The sequence below is a fragment of the Pungitius pungitius genome, chromosome 16, assembly GCF_949316345.1.
Source record: "Pungitius pungitius chromosome 16, fPunPun2.1, whole genome shotgun sequence".
In the NCBI taxonomy this organism is placed as follows: Eukaryota; Metazoa; Chordata; class Actinopteri; order Perciformes; family Gasterosteidae; genus Pungitius; species Pungitius pungitius.
In genome coordinates this window covers 18,498,920-18,515,061 of record NC_084915.1, presented here as the reverse complement: position 1 = coordinate 18,515,061, position 16,142 = coordinate 18,498,920, and the positions used below count along the sequence as shown (strand labels likewise).

Sequence of the window (16,142 nt, the reverse complement as noted above, 5' to 3'; positions counted from 1 at the left end):
GCGCTCGTGAACCGCAGCGCGGCGACCAATGGAAAGACGTCCCGCCCCTTTCCTCTGAGACCGACCAATGGCCCTCATCCCCAGTCGCTCAAACGCTCCCTTTATTCCGTCTACCTTTGTTGTAAAATATTTATAAATGTACATTTTCCTGCTGAATATGTAACGCGGGAAAGGCTCCGGATGGATTCCGATCGATGCGTCTGATTGGTTGCGTTTGTTCTCGTTTCTCACGAACCTCTATGGAAGCGCGCTAACAGCGCGAGCCAGCTAGCGCTCCAGGAGCTAACCGTAGCTAGCAGCTAGCAGCTAACGGCGTGTTCGCGTGTTTTTGTCTTTAAAGAAGAAAAAAGTGAAAGGACTCCTTCGCCGAGATGACGTCAGCTTCTGCTAAGGTGAGTGCTCACGTGGTTGGAGGGGTCACCTGTATCCGGATTGCGTTCACTGATGTGCTCATCACAGCTCTGAAGTACTTAGTCAGTACACCGAGTACACGAATACAGAGTAATGAAACGTGTACTCCGAACATAGAAGTACTAACGCTTGTGAATACTCCTCTTGATCTCTATTACAGCAATTACTTTATTCAGTACTTCATCTCAGATGTACATTCAGTACTTTATACAGTACTTCATCTCAGGGGTACAGGGGTAGTATTTTTACTAATCAGTCAGTACTTACTTTTATTGGTAGTATTCTCACAGTGTGGTAGTAGTACCTGTGAGTACTTCTTGGTTCTCTTCAGGTTGGAGAAATCTTCTCTGCAGCCGGAGCAGCTTTCACCAAATTAGGAGAGTTGACGATGCAGCTCCACCCGGTTTGTGACTCCAGCCCAGCAGGGTGAGACACACACATGCACATGCACACACACACACACTCACACTCACTCACAACCTCCCCCTGACCTCTGACCCCTCAGGGCGAAGTGGACGGAGACGGAGATCGAGATGTTGCGTCTGGCGGTCCGTCGGTTCGGAGACGACTTGAACAACATCAGCAGCGTGATCAAAGAGCGCACCGTGTAGGAGCCCCGCCCCCTTTGATTATTGCTGGTGGTTTGTTCCTGGTTACGAGGGGGTGTGTCTTCCTGCAGCGCTCAGATAAAGAGCACCGTGAAGAGGAAGCTGTACGAGGACAGCCGGGTCCCCATCGCCGCCGACGCGCCCAAGAAGACCGCCAAGAAGCCCGCCGTGACGACGGGGCCGGGCGCCGCGCCCGCCATGGTTTCCGTGTCGACTTCGCAGGTCGTCGTGGCGACAGGCATGCAGGGCGGCCCCTCTCTGGCCCCTCCCCTCAAGAAGCAGAAGACGGCAGGTGAGAAACGACGGGCAGTAAGTTCTTAGACAGGAAGTGCTCCGAGTCAGCAGGGTGTGAATTAAATGTGTTGGTTAGCATTAGCATTAGCATTAGCAAGGTGATGTGCCATCGACTCATTGGGCCCTGCTACACGGTTTCTATTGGTTAGTTAACGTGTTGACCCCCTCCCTCCCAGACGTGACCCTCAGCGCTCTGAACGACTCTGACGTGAACAGCGACCTCGTTGACATCGAGGGACTCGGAGACGCTTCCTCCAGCAAGAAAATCAACTTTGACCAAGGTGAGCGAGACGTGTTCTCATTCTGTACAATGTGTACTTACACTATGAAATATATGTACTTATACTATGAAATATATACCTGTATACACATTAATCATCATTGTACCACATGTGTTTGCCTCAGAGAGCCTGAACTTGGACTCCAGCCTCATCATGAACTCCAGTGACCTCCCGCTGCTGTCGCGCTGACCTTTGACCTCTCGGCTGTTTCCTCAGTCTACGTTTAAATTACTTGCGTCTGTTGATTTTAAAGTTAAACATTGAATCATCCAAGAGACCAAATTCTTACAACTTATTGATCTTTTTACTTTACGCTTCGTCCTCTTTGGATTTTCCCGCATTAACGTTTGTTTTGCTTTTTGTTCGACATAATTATGTTTTCATCAACGAGTTTTAGTCTGAAAACGTTTAAATCCGACAACGTAGAACTTTTATCATGAATAATAACATGGAACTTTATTGTGAAGAACGTGCTCTCTGAACCCTCAAAGACTCTTCTACTGCACATTTGAATTAAATGTAAAATACTTTTTAGAATTCAGGAAAAAAAGAAACCGATTTAAAATCTCTTTTCTACTTGACAGGAAATAAACGTTTTTTACAACGAGATGTTTTGAGAGTCTTCTAGGATTCAGTTTAAACTAATAATGATCTCCTGAAGCAGAAGCTTCTCAGTGAGGGATCATGACTTCATCATCATCATCATCATCAACTTTTTGACTTCAAAGTTTGGACCAATCAGAAGCTGTAAAAGACAAAAGAACAACTTCCTATGTTTAGTAAAAAAACAAAAAAGTGTCTTTTCTTGCTTTGTTTTATTCAATTGTTTCTGAAGAAGTCCCGCCCTAAAGCATCCTGCTCTTTATGGTCTGTTAGAGACCTGTCAATCAGCGTGTAGCCCCGCCCTAAAGCATCTTATCCCATAACCTGCGTTATGTTAAATAGTGTCTTAAAAAGTAAAGAAATAATCAAATAGAATATTAAAGTAAATATTGAATGTATATTGATCTTTATACTGATGATGTTCATTTACAATATAGTCTGACATTTTTTATAAATGATCTCACATTTTGAAAAATGAAGTGTGTATTTTAGATGTTTACTGCCCCATGTGACCATGTTGAACCAATGAAGCTGAATAAGACCAGAGAAGACAAACATTTGTGATACGGTACAGACTTTAATGAGTTTTCATATATACAATATATTTATTTCCACTAGAACCAGAAGGTCACTTACTTTTCTTTATTCAATAAACACTTGAATATAGACTTTAATTTTACGGTTGCATAAAAATACAAGGTCTCTTTTTTTCTAACGTATAGAATTAGTCCAAAATATCAGGAAAAAAAAGTACATTTTGGAAAACCCTTGTGAATGTTTTCATGGTTGTACTTTCAGTTCCCTTTGTCCCTCCTTATTTCTATCAATCTCACTCTGGTGGATTTTACTTGATTTCTTTTCAGAGCCCGATTGATTATTTTAAAAAGCTGCTGGTTTTGGTTTGAGGAGAAAATAAACCTCGCAGTTTATTAATAATAATAAAAAAACAATGGTGATTCTTATTTTTAGCTTCACACGGATACATTTTAAAGTGCTTAAGTTTCCTTCTTAAAAAAATAAATCTTTTCATGGTTAAATCTTACAAAGCCGGAATAAAAGTTCTGAGTGTGTTGAAAGGTGAAAAGGCTACGTGTTAGCTTAGCATGAGGACCAGCAAAGGGAAGTGGACTTTTATTCATAAAGTTTAATTCTGAGAACTGTAGTTTCTCAGAATAACAACAAAGTACAAAGCGTTTCCTTTTTTCTTGAGAAGTAAATTCCGATATTTGATATTTAGAAGTCGACGTTGCTCACCGATAAGAGCAAATGTTGACGCTAGTTAGCGTTAGCAGCACAGTCCTTCTTGGCTACGTAAGGGAGCTAACGAGCTAACGGAGCTTGGAATGAGTCGCTGCGTTGCTTTCAAGCCCCACTCAGTAAAAACGAGTACTGTGATGAAGGACGTTATCAGGATGCGTTCATGTTACCGAGGAAAAACCACCAGAGTGAAATGTGTCTTTGGAACCAAAGCGTCAAGGAGACGTCAAATGAATGAATGAATCCCCTCGAAGTAAAAAGCATCTCTGGCATCCCGATGAAGCTTAACTTGTGTAATAAACATGAATAATGAAACATGAATAAAAGACAAACCATTAAAAAAAATAAAGAAGCTGCTGAAAATAATAAAAACAAAATTAAGCTTTTTTTACCAAGTCACAACAAAGCCAGAATAATCCAAAATACACGTTTTCAGTGATACGGGAGGTTTTAAACCGTTATCTCATTTAAATCAACTTTTTTATGCCTCCAACTATTTGCTTGAAATTTGGAATAATGTATTAAAATGTCTTGAACAAAATATTCAGAGGACAAAACATTTGAAAAACAGCTTTTGTGGCATTTGGTTTTTATCTTAAAACGCCAAAATGGACGTCGAATAAGTTTCTCATTACATTTATATCAACAAATTATTATTTTCAAGAGGAAATAGTTGAACATGTTGAGCTTAAAAGACTGATGATGATTTTCTCCCCATTGCTCCTCCAGGACTAATGTTAGCATTGCACTTTAGCATCTCATGCTAACTGTTGCTAATGAGCAAAAACCTCCAATCACACTGAAAATGTCGTTTTAACAAATACAAAATGAAAAGAAACACTTTAAACATTTGAAGGAAAATAAAGAGAGAGGAAAGGAGACAAACATTGATGAATACTGATCTCCTTAAATTGCAGCTTTCGTTTTGGCTTGAGAACGTTCTGGAAGCAGAAAGTCGCTTCGTCTACGAGCAGCGCGTCAAAGGTGAAATAAAGAAAATAAAGAATAAAGATCTCAAAACAACAAAAACCATTTTGGCAGCGTTTTGTTCCTTCAGTGGGATGAAGGTCCTTAAAGTTCATGTTCATCATGGAAGTGTAAACTGGCCACGATTCATTGTGCTCAGACTAAGTTTGAATTAAGACATTTATTGGATCAGAACCTCGGTTTGATGGTTAGAACCTAAATGGACTTTATTGATTATTTAAATCTGAATGTTTGTCACAAATAAAAAGATGTTTGGCTCAAAGAAGCAGGAAGGCGCTTCAGGCTGAACCTCCACGTATCTGCAGGTCATCTCCACTTTGACTTCTTTCCACAGGAAGAAAAGCACGAAATCAGAAAAAGCATCAAAGCCTCCACAGCGTTTCTTCCACCATGTGAACGCCGGTTCTGACCTCTGACCTCACAACCTTTTCCAGAGCAGATAGCTCAGAAATCATAAAGACCTTCAGGAGCCACAGCAGGTCCAGCACGTGACCCCCAGCCGGTGGACCTTCACGTCTCCAACCACGCAAACCTCTGGTTTATTTGTGTGGTTTTTAGTCGTTTCTTTTAAATATCAGATGAGCTAAATATGGACAGATGGGGGGGGGGGGGCTGGTGGTCAGTCTGCACCCGGGGGGTCGAGGAGGTCTGCACCCTGGGTGTGGGGGGCTCTAGTGTCTGGGGTGCTGGTGGGAGGCGAAGGCGGTGAAGGACGGGGGAGGGGGGGACAGAGACTGGGGACTGACGCCTCCTGCGGGGGGGGAGTCCGCCGCCGACTGAGAAACGCTGAGAGGGGGGGGAGGAGGGGGGGCTTTACTCGAGGTTCTTCTCTCTTATAATGTGAGTGTGTGGAAGCTCCACCCTCACCTGAAGGTGTAGCTGCTGCTCCGCTGGGCCGGATCCGTTACCCCGGCAACGAAAAGCTTCTTCGGGGGTCCGTCGGACTCCACCCCCCCTGAGGGACGAAAGAGGTTAAGTGCTGTAGAGGTCAGAGGTCACCGACAGTGGTTCTCCAATCAGATTGCTGCGTTCTGACAGGACAGAGGTCTCTTAGAGACGCTGTGGACCTTTACTTTCAAGGTGGAGTCGATTTCTATCGAACTGTCAACTAGAGACGCAACGATTAGTCGGCTCGTTTTCATTCAGCATCAAAGGACACTACAGGTTGAGCTAAAGTACCGTTAGCCTTGTTAGCTTAGCGTCAGGTGGAGGATGCTAACGCTATAATGTTAAATGCAGTGCAGTAAATCAGTGAATTGTTGTAGTCTTCATGGTCGTTCTGAAGAGTTAACGTTTATCTCCACTTAGATCTCTTCAAACACATTTACGAGATTTACTGTAACACAAAAAAACTTAAAGCCTACGATCATTAAAGCTGTGTTTGTCTTTCTGTTTTAGTACGAAGTACAAAGACAGCAACGCATCCAGATCAACGTGACAGGTACCTTTCCTCTTGAGTGGAGTCATCACAGGTGATCTCACTGTGGCCCCCCCTGCTGGTCTGAGGGACAAATAAATTCACCCATTACCTTATTCAACTGTTTTCAATTGTTCTAAAGTCGCTCCACACAACCTCCTCCTTCATGAAGAAAGACCTCCACACCACAGCTGATTCTACCCTGTTGGTATTATTGTCCTCACCTGAACCTCCTGGGGGGGCTTGGGGAGGAGCTGGGGGTCACGCCGCTGTCCTGTGACCACTGAAGAAGAAAAGCAGTAAGTACCAACCATCTCTAAACCCGTTGAGGTGGACTTCAGTGTGTCCACGTGAGGCTGAAGAGCATCCCTCCATCAGGAGGCCTCACGTGGACACAAAGAACAACGTGCACTGCTGTGAGCCCTTCGATGGGGACACCCGGGGGGGGGGGGAGTGGTTTGGAGATGCTCACCACGGACGTGGGGTTATGCCACTGACTGGCTGGATGAACTGGGTTCAGACTGGAAGCACTGGGAGGCAGAGAAAGGGACAATTAATCTAATCATTTAAACGTGTGTGTGTGTGTGTGTGTGTGTGTGTGTGTGTGTGTGTGTGTGTGTGTGTGTGTGTGTGTGTGTGTGTGTGTGTGTGTGTGTGTGTGTGTGTGTGTGTGCGTGCGTGCGTGCGTGCGTGCGTGCGTGCGTGCGTGCGTGCGTGCGTGCGTGCGTGCGTGCGTGCGTGTGTGTGTGTGCGTGTGCGTGTGTGCGTGTGTGCGTGTGTGTGTGCGCGTGTGTGTGCGTGTGCGTGTGTGTGTGTGCGTGTGTGTGTGTGTGCGTGTGTGTGCGTGTGCGTGTGTGCGTGTGCGTGTGTGCTGCACCTCAGTCTCTGCAGGCTCCCTCGGAGTATCGTCTCCATGTTCTCCTCCTGGAGGATATACAAACAGCTGTCAGTAACCCTCCACATTGACCTTTGACCCCGTCTATTGACGGTCCAATCAAACGCCCTCCAGCTGAAGCAACTAAAACCCAAACTCCACAAACCCAAAGAAGACTGAGAAGGAGACAAAGACGGGTGGACTCCTCACCTGTCTCTTGTGGTCTCTGGTCGCTGAGGAAGGGGAGAGAGGGACGAGCTGGAGGGGACGATGGAGGACAGTCAGACACACACCACAACGATCACCATCATTTGTACTTGTTCTCCACAAACAGTGACCTGTGAAGGGCCGCTGGGGTTGATGGACACGCTGCTGCGTCTGTACCGGGCCGAGGACACTGGACTGAACATCGCCATCCCGTCACTGAGGAGGAGAGGACATGCAGAAGATATACAACTCAGCTGTCTTTATTATGTACTGATACTAGGTATTAAGCACCGTTTCATGTAAACGGCTTTTGAAGTTGTAGCTGGATGAGATAATAACGTTCGGTAGTTTGATCATTAATCAATCCAGATTAAACTTAAAATAAAATCAACATTTTTACAATTCTTGACATGTCATTTAGTGTCAAGTGTGGAAGGGGAAATTGAGGAAAGAATACAAAAAATGTTCTAAAGTTTATGTTCTACTTCAACAAGTACCGTTGGGTGTACTATATGTATACAGATCATAAGAAGGGGTCCAATTCAATACTGTAATAGTGTCTTAAGTCGTATGCAATGATGCGGGTGCAGTACCACTGACCTGACACTGGTGATCATGGGGGCGCTGTTCGACCTGCGGAGTGCCCCTCCAGCTGCGCCTGCGCACTGGTCCACTTCCATCCGTTCCATGCCTCTGCCTTCCACGGGCCCGTCGTGGCCGTCCTCCGACGCTCTGGTGACGGCGTCGGGCTCTACGCAAGCCCGGTGGAAGCCCGAACCCGCAGGCCTCTCCCGAGCGAGCACAGCCGCCGAGTCGGTGGGGGTCGAACACACGGCGGCGGGCACCGCTCTACCACATCTCCCCCTCCCCGGTTCCGGTTCCGTGTCCGAGCACAGGACAGGACTGTCACGTTAACCCCCCCCCGCCGCAACGCCGCAACGCCGCTTCGCGCGCACCCGTCTCGATGTTACGGTCGCGTGATGAACACACGCACAAAAACACTCGCGCTTGTTTCCAAAGGCGTCCGGTCAAAACTCCCGGTTCCACCGGAACACTTTTAATGCACGTGACGCAACTTAAAAAGAAGCCAAGAGCCGCCGGTCCGGAGAGCAGGAACCGCTGAGGCAGCTGACCGGACGAGTCGCACCGGGGCCGGTACCGGAGTCCTCCGGGGGACCAGGTCCCACGGTTTCCCCCTACCGAGCACCGAGCGCACCTCCGGTGGAGGACCGCTGCGACACGAACACTTTGACCGCTTTTCACAACGAGTCCTCCGCCGAGTGGAGACGGTGCGTCACCGGGAAACAGCGCCGCTCCGCGGCCAGCGAGGGGCACGAGGGCGGCTACTAGTACTACTGTGTAATAATAATGTACTTTATGCAAAACTAGTGTTGCATGAGGGGGCGTGGTCAGGGTTTCAAGGTCGGCTATTTGAACTTTTATTTAAAAAATGTTGGACATTCATGTCAGCACCCTGTTAATTAAACTACTACTACAACAAGTACACATAGTAGTACTACAGAACCTACTTAAAACTACCTTTAATAGTCATATAAACTACTGATACAACCACTACAACAGCTACTTAAAACTACTGCTACAACACATTCTTAAGACTAGTACTAAGTACTTAAGACTACTCGTACATCAAGTACTTTCGACTACTCCGGCTACACGTACCACTACGATAAGTACATGTAGTACTACTACAACACGTAGTACTAGTACCCTAAAGCTCCGCCAGCGGGCGCTGAATCCCTCCGTGAGTCTGCCGAGGAGAAGAGGTTAAAGGAGGAGGAGGAGGAGGAGGAGGAAGAGGAGGAGGTCCCGTCTCCTTCCTTCCTTCCTCCCGACGGAGTCACACAACTTTCGGGAGACTTTTATTAACTTTGTCAGGAATGTTTCTCTAAAAGAAGCCGGCCGACGTGGAGCAGTGACGTGGAGCAGTGACGTCAGCAGTGACGTAGAGCAGCATGTCGGAGCGATCCTCGTCCGTCTGGATGTGACTGGTAGGCGGGTAACCCCCCCCCCCCCCCCTCCTCCGGCTGCTGGTAAACAACAGGGCGGCTCTTCAGCTTTAATCCAGACTTTCAATAAGTTAATTCATAGTATTGATCATAATAACGTTATCTATATCTCAACCTAAGACTCTGAATGACTGTATTCTTTCATCTTGAGTATTATTTATAAGGTTTAAATATTGGTACTCAATAAAACTGACTAATTAATTTGACTCGTGCAGGATTTTTCTGACTGTTATTAATGACATAATATAATTAAATATAAAGCACATGTTTCTCTAAAGTTTGTTCTTTACATTTACAATTCGATGAAATGAAACACAAACTAATAGCTTTCTGAAGGGAAGGACACTTTATAGTCAATGTATTTGAAACCTTTTGATGGAGTGTTTTCTAAGTAAAATAGTTGCTTCACCACGAAGGAAACTCGCTTAACTGCTTATAAACTACATCGACCTTTGACCTTGTCTGTGGGAGGAGGATGGAGGGAGAGGAAGAGACGGCTGAGGAGAAGCAGGAAGAGGAGGAGCTTCTCCATCACATCGCAGCGGCGTCCTCAGTGGACGATCTGGGTCTTCCCATCATGCAATGGGAGGATCTGAGCCAGCGGATAGCCGAGTTGGAAAAACAGGAGCAAGAGCGGAGGGAGAGGTCAAAGGTCAGCCGTGAAGAAGAGTTTACACATTTTGTTAAAAGCTTCTCAGTAGACTACATTTCACATGAGCCTTTCTTGGCCCCCAAAGAGTTTGTTTCCACTCTTTGATAGTAAAATTGATATTATCATATATTATATTCATGTGAATGTTGCTTGAGGTGTTGCATTGTGGGAAATGTAGGCTCTGCCACGTTTGAGTCGAGCCCTGTGTAACCTCTGGAGGACTCATGAGCCCTTCTGCTGTGTGTTGATTAGAAAGGATGAAGATTGTTTGTTGTGCCTTTTGTCATTTGTAAATTGGTAATAAAGCAGTTTCAACCACTGTGTGTCTCCCTGCAGGAGGCACCAGGGGGGAGGATGGACGAGAGTCGGGGGGGGGCATGGAGCGACGTCTGGGAGGAGGAGGACGCGTCGAGTAGGAGGCGTCGAGTCGCTGTCCTCACTTCACGGTAATTCAGTTTTATTTATAATATGTATATATAATATATATATGTTTGTTTATTTATTTATTTATGAAGGGTAAACATTGAACGTTAACGACCATAGTTTATAACTACAGTTAATGACCATAGTTTATAACTATAGTTAATGACCATAGTTTATAACCATAGTTAATGACCACAGTTTATAACTATAGTTAATGACCATAGTTTATAACCATAGTTAATGACCAGTTTATAACTATAGTTAATGACCATAGTTTATCACCATAGTTAATGACCATAGTTTATAACTATAGTGAAGGACCATAGTTTATAGCCATAGTTAATGACCATGGTTTATAACTATAGTTAATGACCATAGTTTATAACCATAGTTAATGACCAGTTTATAACTATAGTTAATGACCATAGTTTATAACCATAGTTAATGACCAGTTTATAACTATAGTTAATGACCATAGTTTATCACCATAGTTAATGACCATAGTTTATAACTATAGTGAAGGACCATAGTTTATAGCCATAGTTAATGACCAGTTTATAACTATAGTTAATGACCATAGTTTATCACCATAGTTAATGACCATAGTTTATAACTATAGTGAAGGACCATAGTTTATAACCATAGTTAATGACCACAGTTTATAACTATAGTTAATGACCATAGTTTATAACCATAGTTAATGACCATAGTTTATAACTATAGTTAATGACCATAGTTTATAACCATAGTTAATGACCAGTTTATAACTATAGTTAATGACCATAGTTTATAACCATAGTTAATGACCAGTTTATAACTATAGTTAATGACCATAGTTTATCACCATAGTTAATGACCATAGTTTATAACTATAGTGAAGGACCATAGTTTATAGCCATAGTTAATGACCACAGTTTATAACTATAGTTATAATTAATAATAGTTAATGACCTTAGTTTCAGCCCTAAGAAGTTCCAAACGGTTTGTTGTCGTCCTGTCTGAGCTTCAGCTTCATGTTTATGATCATTCCAGATTTCATAACCACAGAAAGCTGCAGCTGTGCTTCATCAACAGCAGCGACAGTGAGGACGAGGAGGGAGACGGCACAAAGAAGGTCTTTGCATGCTCATTGGTGCATTGCGTCTGCAGCCACTATGAAACAGGACTGAAGTGTTGTACCTTCAGTCCCTGATGAGGAAGTCAAATTAGGTTTTTTAAAGAAAGGACTAACTTTTATTTTTCCCTGTTCACCGCTTAGAATGCATTAATAAATTAATCTTCCTCACTGGTAGTTGTAACTCCAACTACCTCACTGTCAAACCAAGAGGAAGCACAGCTGGAAGCTGCTCTTAGCGCTGTTAGCACTGTTAGCGCTGTTAGCAGCAGTAGTACCGTTCACTGAAACATCACCAGCAGAATTCTTTGAGCTTTTATTCTGCACAGGTTTCCATGGGAACAGGGCGTAACGGTTGCTATGGCGCCAGGCTGAAGCAGGAAGTGGCCAGTGACCTGAGGACGCTGAGGGACAAACTGCTGGCCGAGCAGAAGGACGAGGAGGTAAAAGACAAAGACACAACTCAGCTGTTAGAATGTGGAGACTTAATAGCTGTGTGTGTCTGTTTGTGTGTGTGTGTGTGTGTGTGCGTGCATGTGTGTGTGTGGCAGCGGGTGGCAGCCATCAGCCGTGTTGCCGAGCAGAAACATCTGGAGCGTTTGGAGCTGCAGATGTGTTCATTGCAGCAGCTCGTTAGCTTGGGAGCATCGCTTCAACAGGACGTGCACGGTACACGCACACACACACAATATAAAATAACAGATAAATACTACATTACCCATGAGCCTCGGATGTCGTTAGAGACGTGAATCAGAATTCTTTCTCAAAGGACCAAAGTATGACATTGAAACCCAAACAAGATGTGAAAGGGACAAATTAGGAACGTAATATTTAACTGTACCTGATGGAAAGATGGATTTCAAGATTTTTTGTAGAATAACATGTTTTGTTTAATAGGTGTATTATTTTAAAATAGCTAACAAGACATTCACCCCAGGCAGCTACATTGTTAGCATAGCATAGCAGCAGTATATTTAGTGAAGAGAAAACCTGACCTCTGACCTCTTTGTCTTCCAGCTCTGAGCTCCCAGTTGGTTTCTCACCTTGTTGTCCGGGACCAGCTGAGGACGAAGCAGGACGCCGTGCTGCTGGATGTCCAGGACCTGACCTAACGACCAGGACCTCTGACCGGGACCCCTGCTCCTCCTCCTCAGACCTTATCTGAGATGCTAATTGGGCCAGATTCTACTGGAGGGGTCTGGTAGAACAGGAAGTTACCCCAAAAAAACGGTTGTGGAAAAATTTTCTACGACGTTGAGACCAAGTCTGAAGGAAACGTGAACAAGGAGGAGAAGTAACGTCAAATCTTTCGGAGCAGAGCGATCAACTAGCGGACATCTGAAGAGCTCCAACTCCTTCTTCTGCTGGTCCTCCCTCCTGCAGGAGGTGGACCTCAACAAAGGGCCAGAAGACGGCGTACTCAGCAGAACGTCTACAAGAAGCCAAGTTAGCGTTAGCCTCCTCACTGTCATTTGTCCTTTTAAAAGGCTCCTGTTGCCACTGTTGGACAGTGTGGTTGATGGTGGACATATAGAAGGGACCTCATGTAAATAGACTTCTTAAAACAATCGGAGAACAACAATCTAGTTGCTGGTTTGGTCAAATCGTAAATCTTCCTAATTGTTTTGTCACTAACTGACTAACTAATATTTGAACAGATAACAAGCTGTCGTCAATCAATCTGATTAAAACAAACTAACTTAATTCAATATCAAGGAGAGATAAACACAAACAACGCGATGAAACCAATTAACACCAAGCTGTCCGCTCGGGTCAAAGATGCAGCAACGATCCCAGCAGCATGTGTTGAGTCTCGTTAGCTGTTAGTCGTTAGCTGTTAGCTATTAGCCGTTAGCTGTTAGCCGCTGGCTGTTAGCTGTTAGCCGTTAGCTGTTAGCCGTTAGCTGTTAGCTGTTAGTCGTTAGCTCTTAGCCGTTAGCTGTTAGCAAATGCATCGTCCAACGTTGTGAAAGTGAGGCACAGAACTGGTTGGTATTAAAGTAAAGAGCCACATTGTAAGCACAGCGGCAGATGAGAGCAGGACGGACGTAGAGATGCACATTCATGCTGTCACCCACAGGTCACATGACCCTGGATGAAGAAGGAATATAAAGAACGTATCCCAGCTTATTTAGTCATCAACAATTTCATTTTTTATTTATTTGACCTTTATTTAACCAGGTAAAATCCATTGAGAACCATTTCTCATTTACAAGGATGACCTGGTGAAGAGGCAGGTACAAACAACACAAACAACACAGACACACAACAGTGTGACAAACACATGGCTAAAAACTACACAGTGAAATCAATACACATTATGTACAAAAGAAGGCAGATTATTGGAAGTGAGCATGTGAACATGTTGAGGGAGGTTATTAATAAATGGATTCATGAGAGCTTTATAGTAGCCTCAAAGACGCTTATTGTAAGTCGCTTTGGATAAAAGCTAAATGACACGTGATGTGAAGCTGTTAGTTGGACGTGTTCTGTACTGAGATCCAATCATTTGCAGCGACAGAATGAAAGGAGCTGAAACGCAGCGGGGACTGAATGAAGGATCTCAAAGGCTTCGAGGGGTGAAGGGAGATCCACCATCAGGACCGATCTCAGTGGGGGGGTGAGTGGGTCCAGCTTTATGAGGGGGGTCTTTGATGTCATTTTATAGATGATGTTGCTGTAGTGAAATAGAGGAATGAAGGTCCTATTGGTCAGAGGGAAGGAGGCCCCTGAAAGCAACACGAGTGTAAAGCTTGATTCTCTCGTGACACTAAAGACGTTTTTCTGCCTCGTGGACGTAAACAAATGAAATGAAGTAAGTGCTTTAAGTGTCATTGTGTTGTTTCTTTAGTGTGTTACACGAAGGGAACGTTACACTTTGGTTATTTGGTTATATAACAACAAAAAAGACACATTAAGGTTTACTGCTAATGAATGAAGGGAAAAATCCACTTGATATAGTTAAAATATTTTTTTATGTTTGATGTTGCTGCCTCGATTATTTTTTTATTGTTAACTTTAGTTTACATTTTGCCAGCAGTAATAGTTTTTGGATTCAAAGACATTTTATTCCAGACTTTATCTTTGTAATAAAGAGATAACTGTCACATGGAAGGAAATTCACATTTATTAATATTTAAATAAATATTTAAAGTCACAATGAAAATATGTTTTAAGTGGCACATAATTCAACAGTAAGAATATTGTTTTCATATTTTATTGTGAGTAAATAAAATGTATTACAAATGTGTCTAAAAATGTAAGACGTGTTATATATATATTTATAATATATTTTGATGTAATATAAAAGTTTCCTTTATCTTTGAAATACATTTTGTAGCACTTTTGAAAACGTGTTTCACAATAAAAGTAGAAAATAAAATCAATCAATAACAAGATGTTAAAACTGGTGATTTAAATAGTTTCAAACTTCTGTTTCCCTCTAAAATATAATAGAGAACATCTCGTGTTGATCATGTGACCAGGACCTTTTTTACTGATATTCAAAAGTTTTCAGGAATCTGAAATTAACAAATAATGAAGTTTTACATTTGTTTTTATTTGATGTATCATTTAAAGAGTAATTGATAAGATTTTTTCCACCTGTTTGAGGGTGTTTGATCACCTGTTCAAACCCAGTGATGATGATGATGATGATGATGGTGAGGAGGAGGAGGAGCAGGGACAGGAGGAAGGAGAAAGGGGAGGAGGAGCTGATAACAAGGAGACGAGAGCAGCTCGTTTTGATCACGTTTTGATTTAAAAGCCGATCAGAAGTTACGATTAAATGTCTCCACGTGTCAGAATCCTGATCAATAAAGATACAAAGATTCAGACGCTTCCTGCATCCACGGACGGATTCAAACTACGGTGTTTGATGAATATTTATAACTTAAATATATAACTTCAGATCCCTTCTTAAGCTCCGCCTCCTCTGCAGTCTACAGACCGGGTTTCATTGCTGCAGTCGTGACTGAATGAACTCTGATCAATTATTTACAGAGGAGATGAAGGTCAGAAAAACCCACAGAGACCCGAGAAAAAGAGAAAGATTCTTGTGAGGCAGAAGGCGTCTAAGGAGCGGAGGAAGAGGAGGAAACAAGGAGGAAGAGGTAGGCGGATCGGGTTTGATTCACCAACTTGCTGATGCTATTTAAGAAGAAATACGCTAAAACCTTTTAAATGTTTTTTTAATGATTCCTCAAAAGAAATGTGAATTTAAGAAAAGAATTGTGGGAATCTTTCTCTTGTTTTTGTATTTACTGAGTTAATAATGAAGAATTACTATAATAACATACTAATACTAATAACATACGATATGTATTTAAATGTTGAGAGGGGGGGGGCACTGAAAAGCATAAAATCATTAATAATCCTTAAATATATTTTATATGGTTTCTTTCCTTCATCCTTTCATCGTTCATCCTCAGGGGACCATGAAAGATGAACCACATCAGTAGAAAAGTCTCAGTCTTAAACTATATAAATATATTCATATTATATTTCTCACTGTGAAGCATTTTATTGGGATTATATGTTATCTAATGTTAACTGGATCAAGATACAGTTAAAGTAACAACAGATGAATGAACAATCCATTCAAACGGTGCACCGTTCCCCTCTGACCTTTGACCCCTCGGCCTGCTCAGCCTCAGGAGAAACCTCCGGAAGGCTTTCGTTAATTATTGAGCGGCAAATTGAGCGAAACGTAGTCTTCATCAGCAGAAAACCCGCCGGCGGTACATTGAGAACGAGGTTTTCCAAACTAATGATGGCGTGCCCCCCCCCCGCTCCTTCCTGCCCCCCCCCTCAGGCTCAGGGGACGAAGGACAGAGAGGAGACGCACCGATGGTCGGATGAAGGACGCTGAGATGAGCCGCCCGGAAGCAGCCTGCACAGGTGCATCATGGGATTGAGCCCGATGTCCACGTCGGGCATCGCTCAGGCGGCGGGGAACTCCCCAAACGCCTCCGGCACGTGGCCCCCC

General features: G+C 43.5%; 4 protein-coding genes across 6 annotated transcripts in view; 3 read left to right on the top strand and 1 right to left on the bottom strand.

Annotated features, from left to right (window-relative positions):
* The first annotated feature begins 66 nt into the window (after positions 1 to 66).
* On the top strand, positions 67 to 2,201 carry c16h17orf49 (chromosome 16 C17orf49 homolog). The gene is made up of 6 exons (XM_037467423.2): positions 67 to 392; positions 743 to 837; positions 917 to 1,018; positions 1,091 to 1,311; positions 1,490 to 1,594; positions 1,719 to 2,201. Exons 1-6 carry the CDS (start codon positions 372 to 374, stop codon positions 1,781 to 1,783), a joined length of 609 nt encoding a protein of 202 aa, XP_037323320.1. The 5' UTR covers positions 67 to 371; the 3' UTR covers positions 1,784 to 2,201.
* A 1,021-nt stretch (positions 2,202 to 3,222) lies between these two features.
* LOC119215336 (P2R1A-PPP2R2A-interacting phosphatase regulator 1) lies at positions 3,223 to 8,236 on the bottom strand. Its single transcript, XM_037467419.2, has 9 exons — positions 7,540 to 8,236; positions 7,071 to 7,155; positions 6,943 to 6,990; positions 6,736 to 6,782; positions 6,331 to 6,388; positions 6,083 to 6,141; positions 5,887 to 5,942; positions 5,309 to 5,396; positions 3,223 to 5,227 (listed from the first exon to the last, which is right to left on the bottom strand). Exons 1-9 carry the CDS (start codon positions 7,626 to 7,628, stop codon positions 5,113 to 5,115), a joined length of 645 nt encoding a protein of 214 aa, XP_037323316.2. The 5' UTR covers positions 7,629 to 8,236; the 3' UTR covers positions 3,223 to 5,112.
* A 26-nt stretch (positions 8,237 to 8,262) lies between these two features.
* im:7136398 (schwannomin-interacting protein 1) lies at positions 8,263 to 14,971 on the top strand. 3 transcript variants are annotated; one of them, XM_062558055.1, is made up of 7 exons: positions 8,263 to 8,948; positions 9,441 to 9,618; positions 9,955 to 10,064; positions 11,074 to 11,155; positions 11,485 to 11,598; positions 11,707 to 11,824; positions 12,173 to 14,971. In XM_062558055.1, the coding sequence occupies exons 2-7, from the start codon at positions 9,442 to 9,444 to the stop codon at positions 12,265 to 12,267; spliced, it is 696 nt and encodes a 231-aa protein (XP_062414039.1). In that variant the 5' UTR covers positions 8,263 to 8,948; position 9,441; the 3' UTR covers positions 12,268 to 14,971. The 3 variants fall into 3 exon arrangements, 2 of the variants coding, with proteins under 2 accessions (XP_062414039.1, XP_037323280.2); XM_037467383.2 differs by having other exon boundaries at positions 9,438 to 9,618; XR_009942507.1 differs by lacking the exons at positions 8,263 to 8,948; positions 11,074 to 11,155 and having other exon boundaries at positions 8,984 to 9,618; positions 12,173 to 14,970.
* A 627-nt stretch (positions 14,972 to 15,598) lies between these two features.
* The window catches only part of LOC134102902 (P2Y purinoceptor 3), a 2,700-nt gene continuing 2,156 nt past the window's right edge, over positions 15,599 to 16,142 (top strand). The window contains exons 1-2 of the mRNA XM_062558213.1: positions 15,599 to 15,611; positions 16,073 to 16,142. The exon at positions 16,073 to 16,142 is cut by the window's right edge and continues 348 nt beyond it. Coding sequence (XP_062414197.1) covers positions 15,599 to 15,611; positions 16,073 to 16,142 — 83 coding nt within the window. The remainder of the gene's footprint in view (positions 15,612 to 16,072) is intronic.

Bases quoted from the DNA above. Each gene is read 5' to 3' on its own strand.
- c16h17orf49 (XM_037467423.2), top strand. From the start codon at position 372: ATGACGTCAGCTTCTGCTAAG. The intron at 393-742 runs GTGAGTGCTCAC...GGTTCTCTTCAG, and splicing joins TGACGTCAGCTTCTGCTAAG to GTTGGAGAAATCTTCTCTGC. The intron at 1,019-1,090 runs GTAGGAGCCCCG...GTCTTCCTGCAG, and splicing joins GTGATCAAAGAGCGCACCGT to CGCTCAGATAAAGAGCACCG.
- LOC119215336 (XM_037467419.2), bottom strand. From the start codon at position 7,628: ATGGAACGGATGGAAGTGGACCAGTGCGCAGGCGCAGCTGGAGGGGCA. The intron at 6,991-7,070 runs GTCACTGTTTGT...CGTCCCCTCCAG, and splicing joins ACCCCAGCGGCCCTTCACAG to CTCGTCCCTCTCTCCCCTTC. The intron at 5,397-5,886 runs GTACCTGTCACG...TTCGTCCCTCAG, and splicing joins GACTCCACTCAAGAGGAAAG to GGGGGGTGGAGTCCGACGGA.
- im:7136398 (XM_062558055.1), top strand. From the start codon at position 9,442: ATGGAGGGAGAGGAAGAGACGGCTGAGGAGAAGCAGGAAGAGGAGGAG. The intron at 9,619-9,954 runs GTCAGCCGTGAA...GTCTCCCTGCAG, and splicing joins AGCGGAGGGAGAGGTCAAAG to GAGGCACCAGGGGGGAGGAT. The intron at 11,599-11,706 runs GTAAAAGACAAA...TGTGTGTGGCAG, and splicing joins CCGAGCAGAAGGACGAGGAG to CGGGTGGCAGCCATCAGCCG.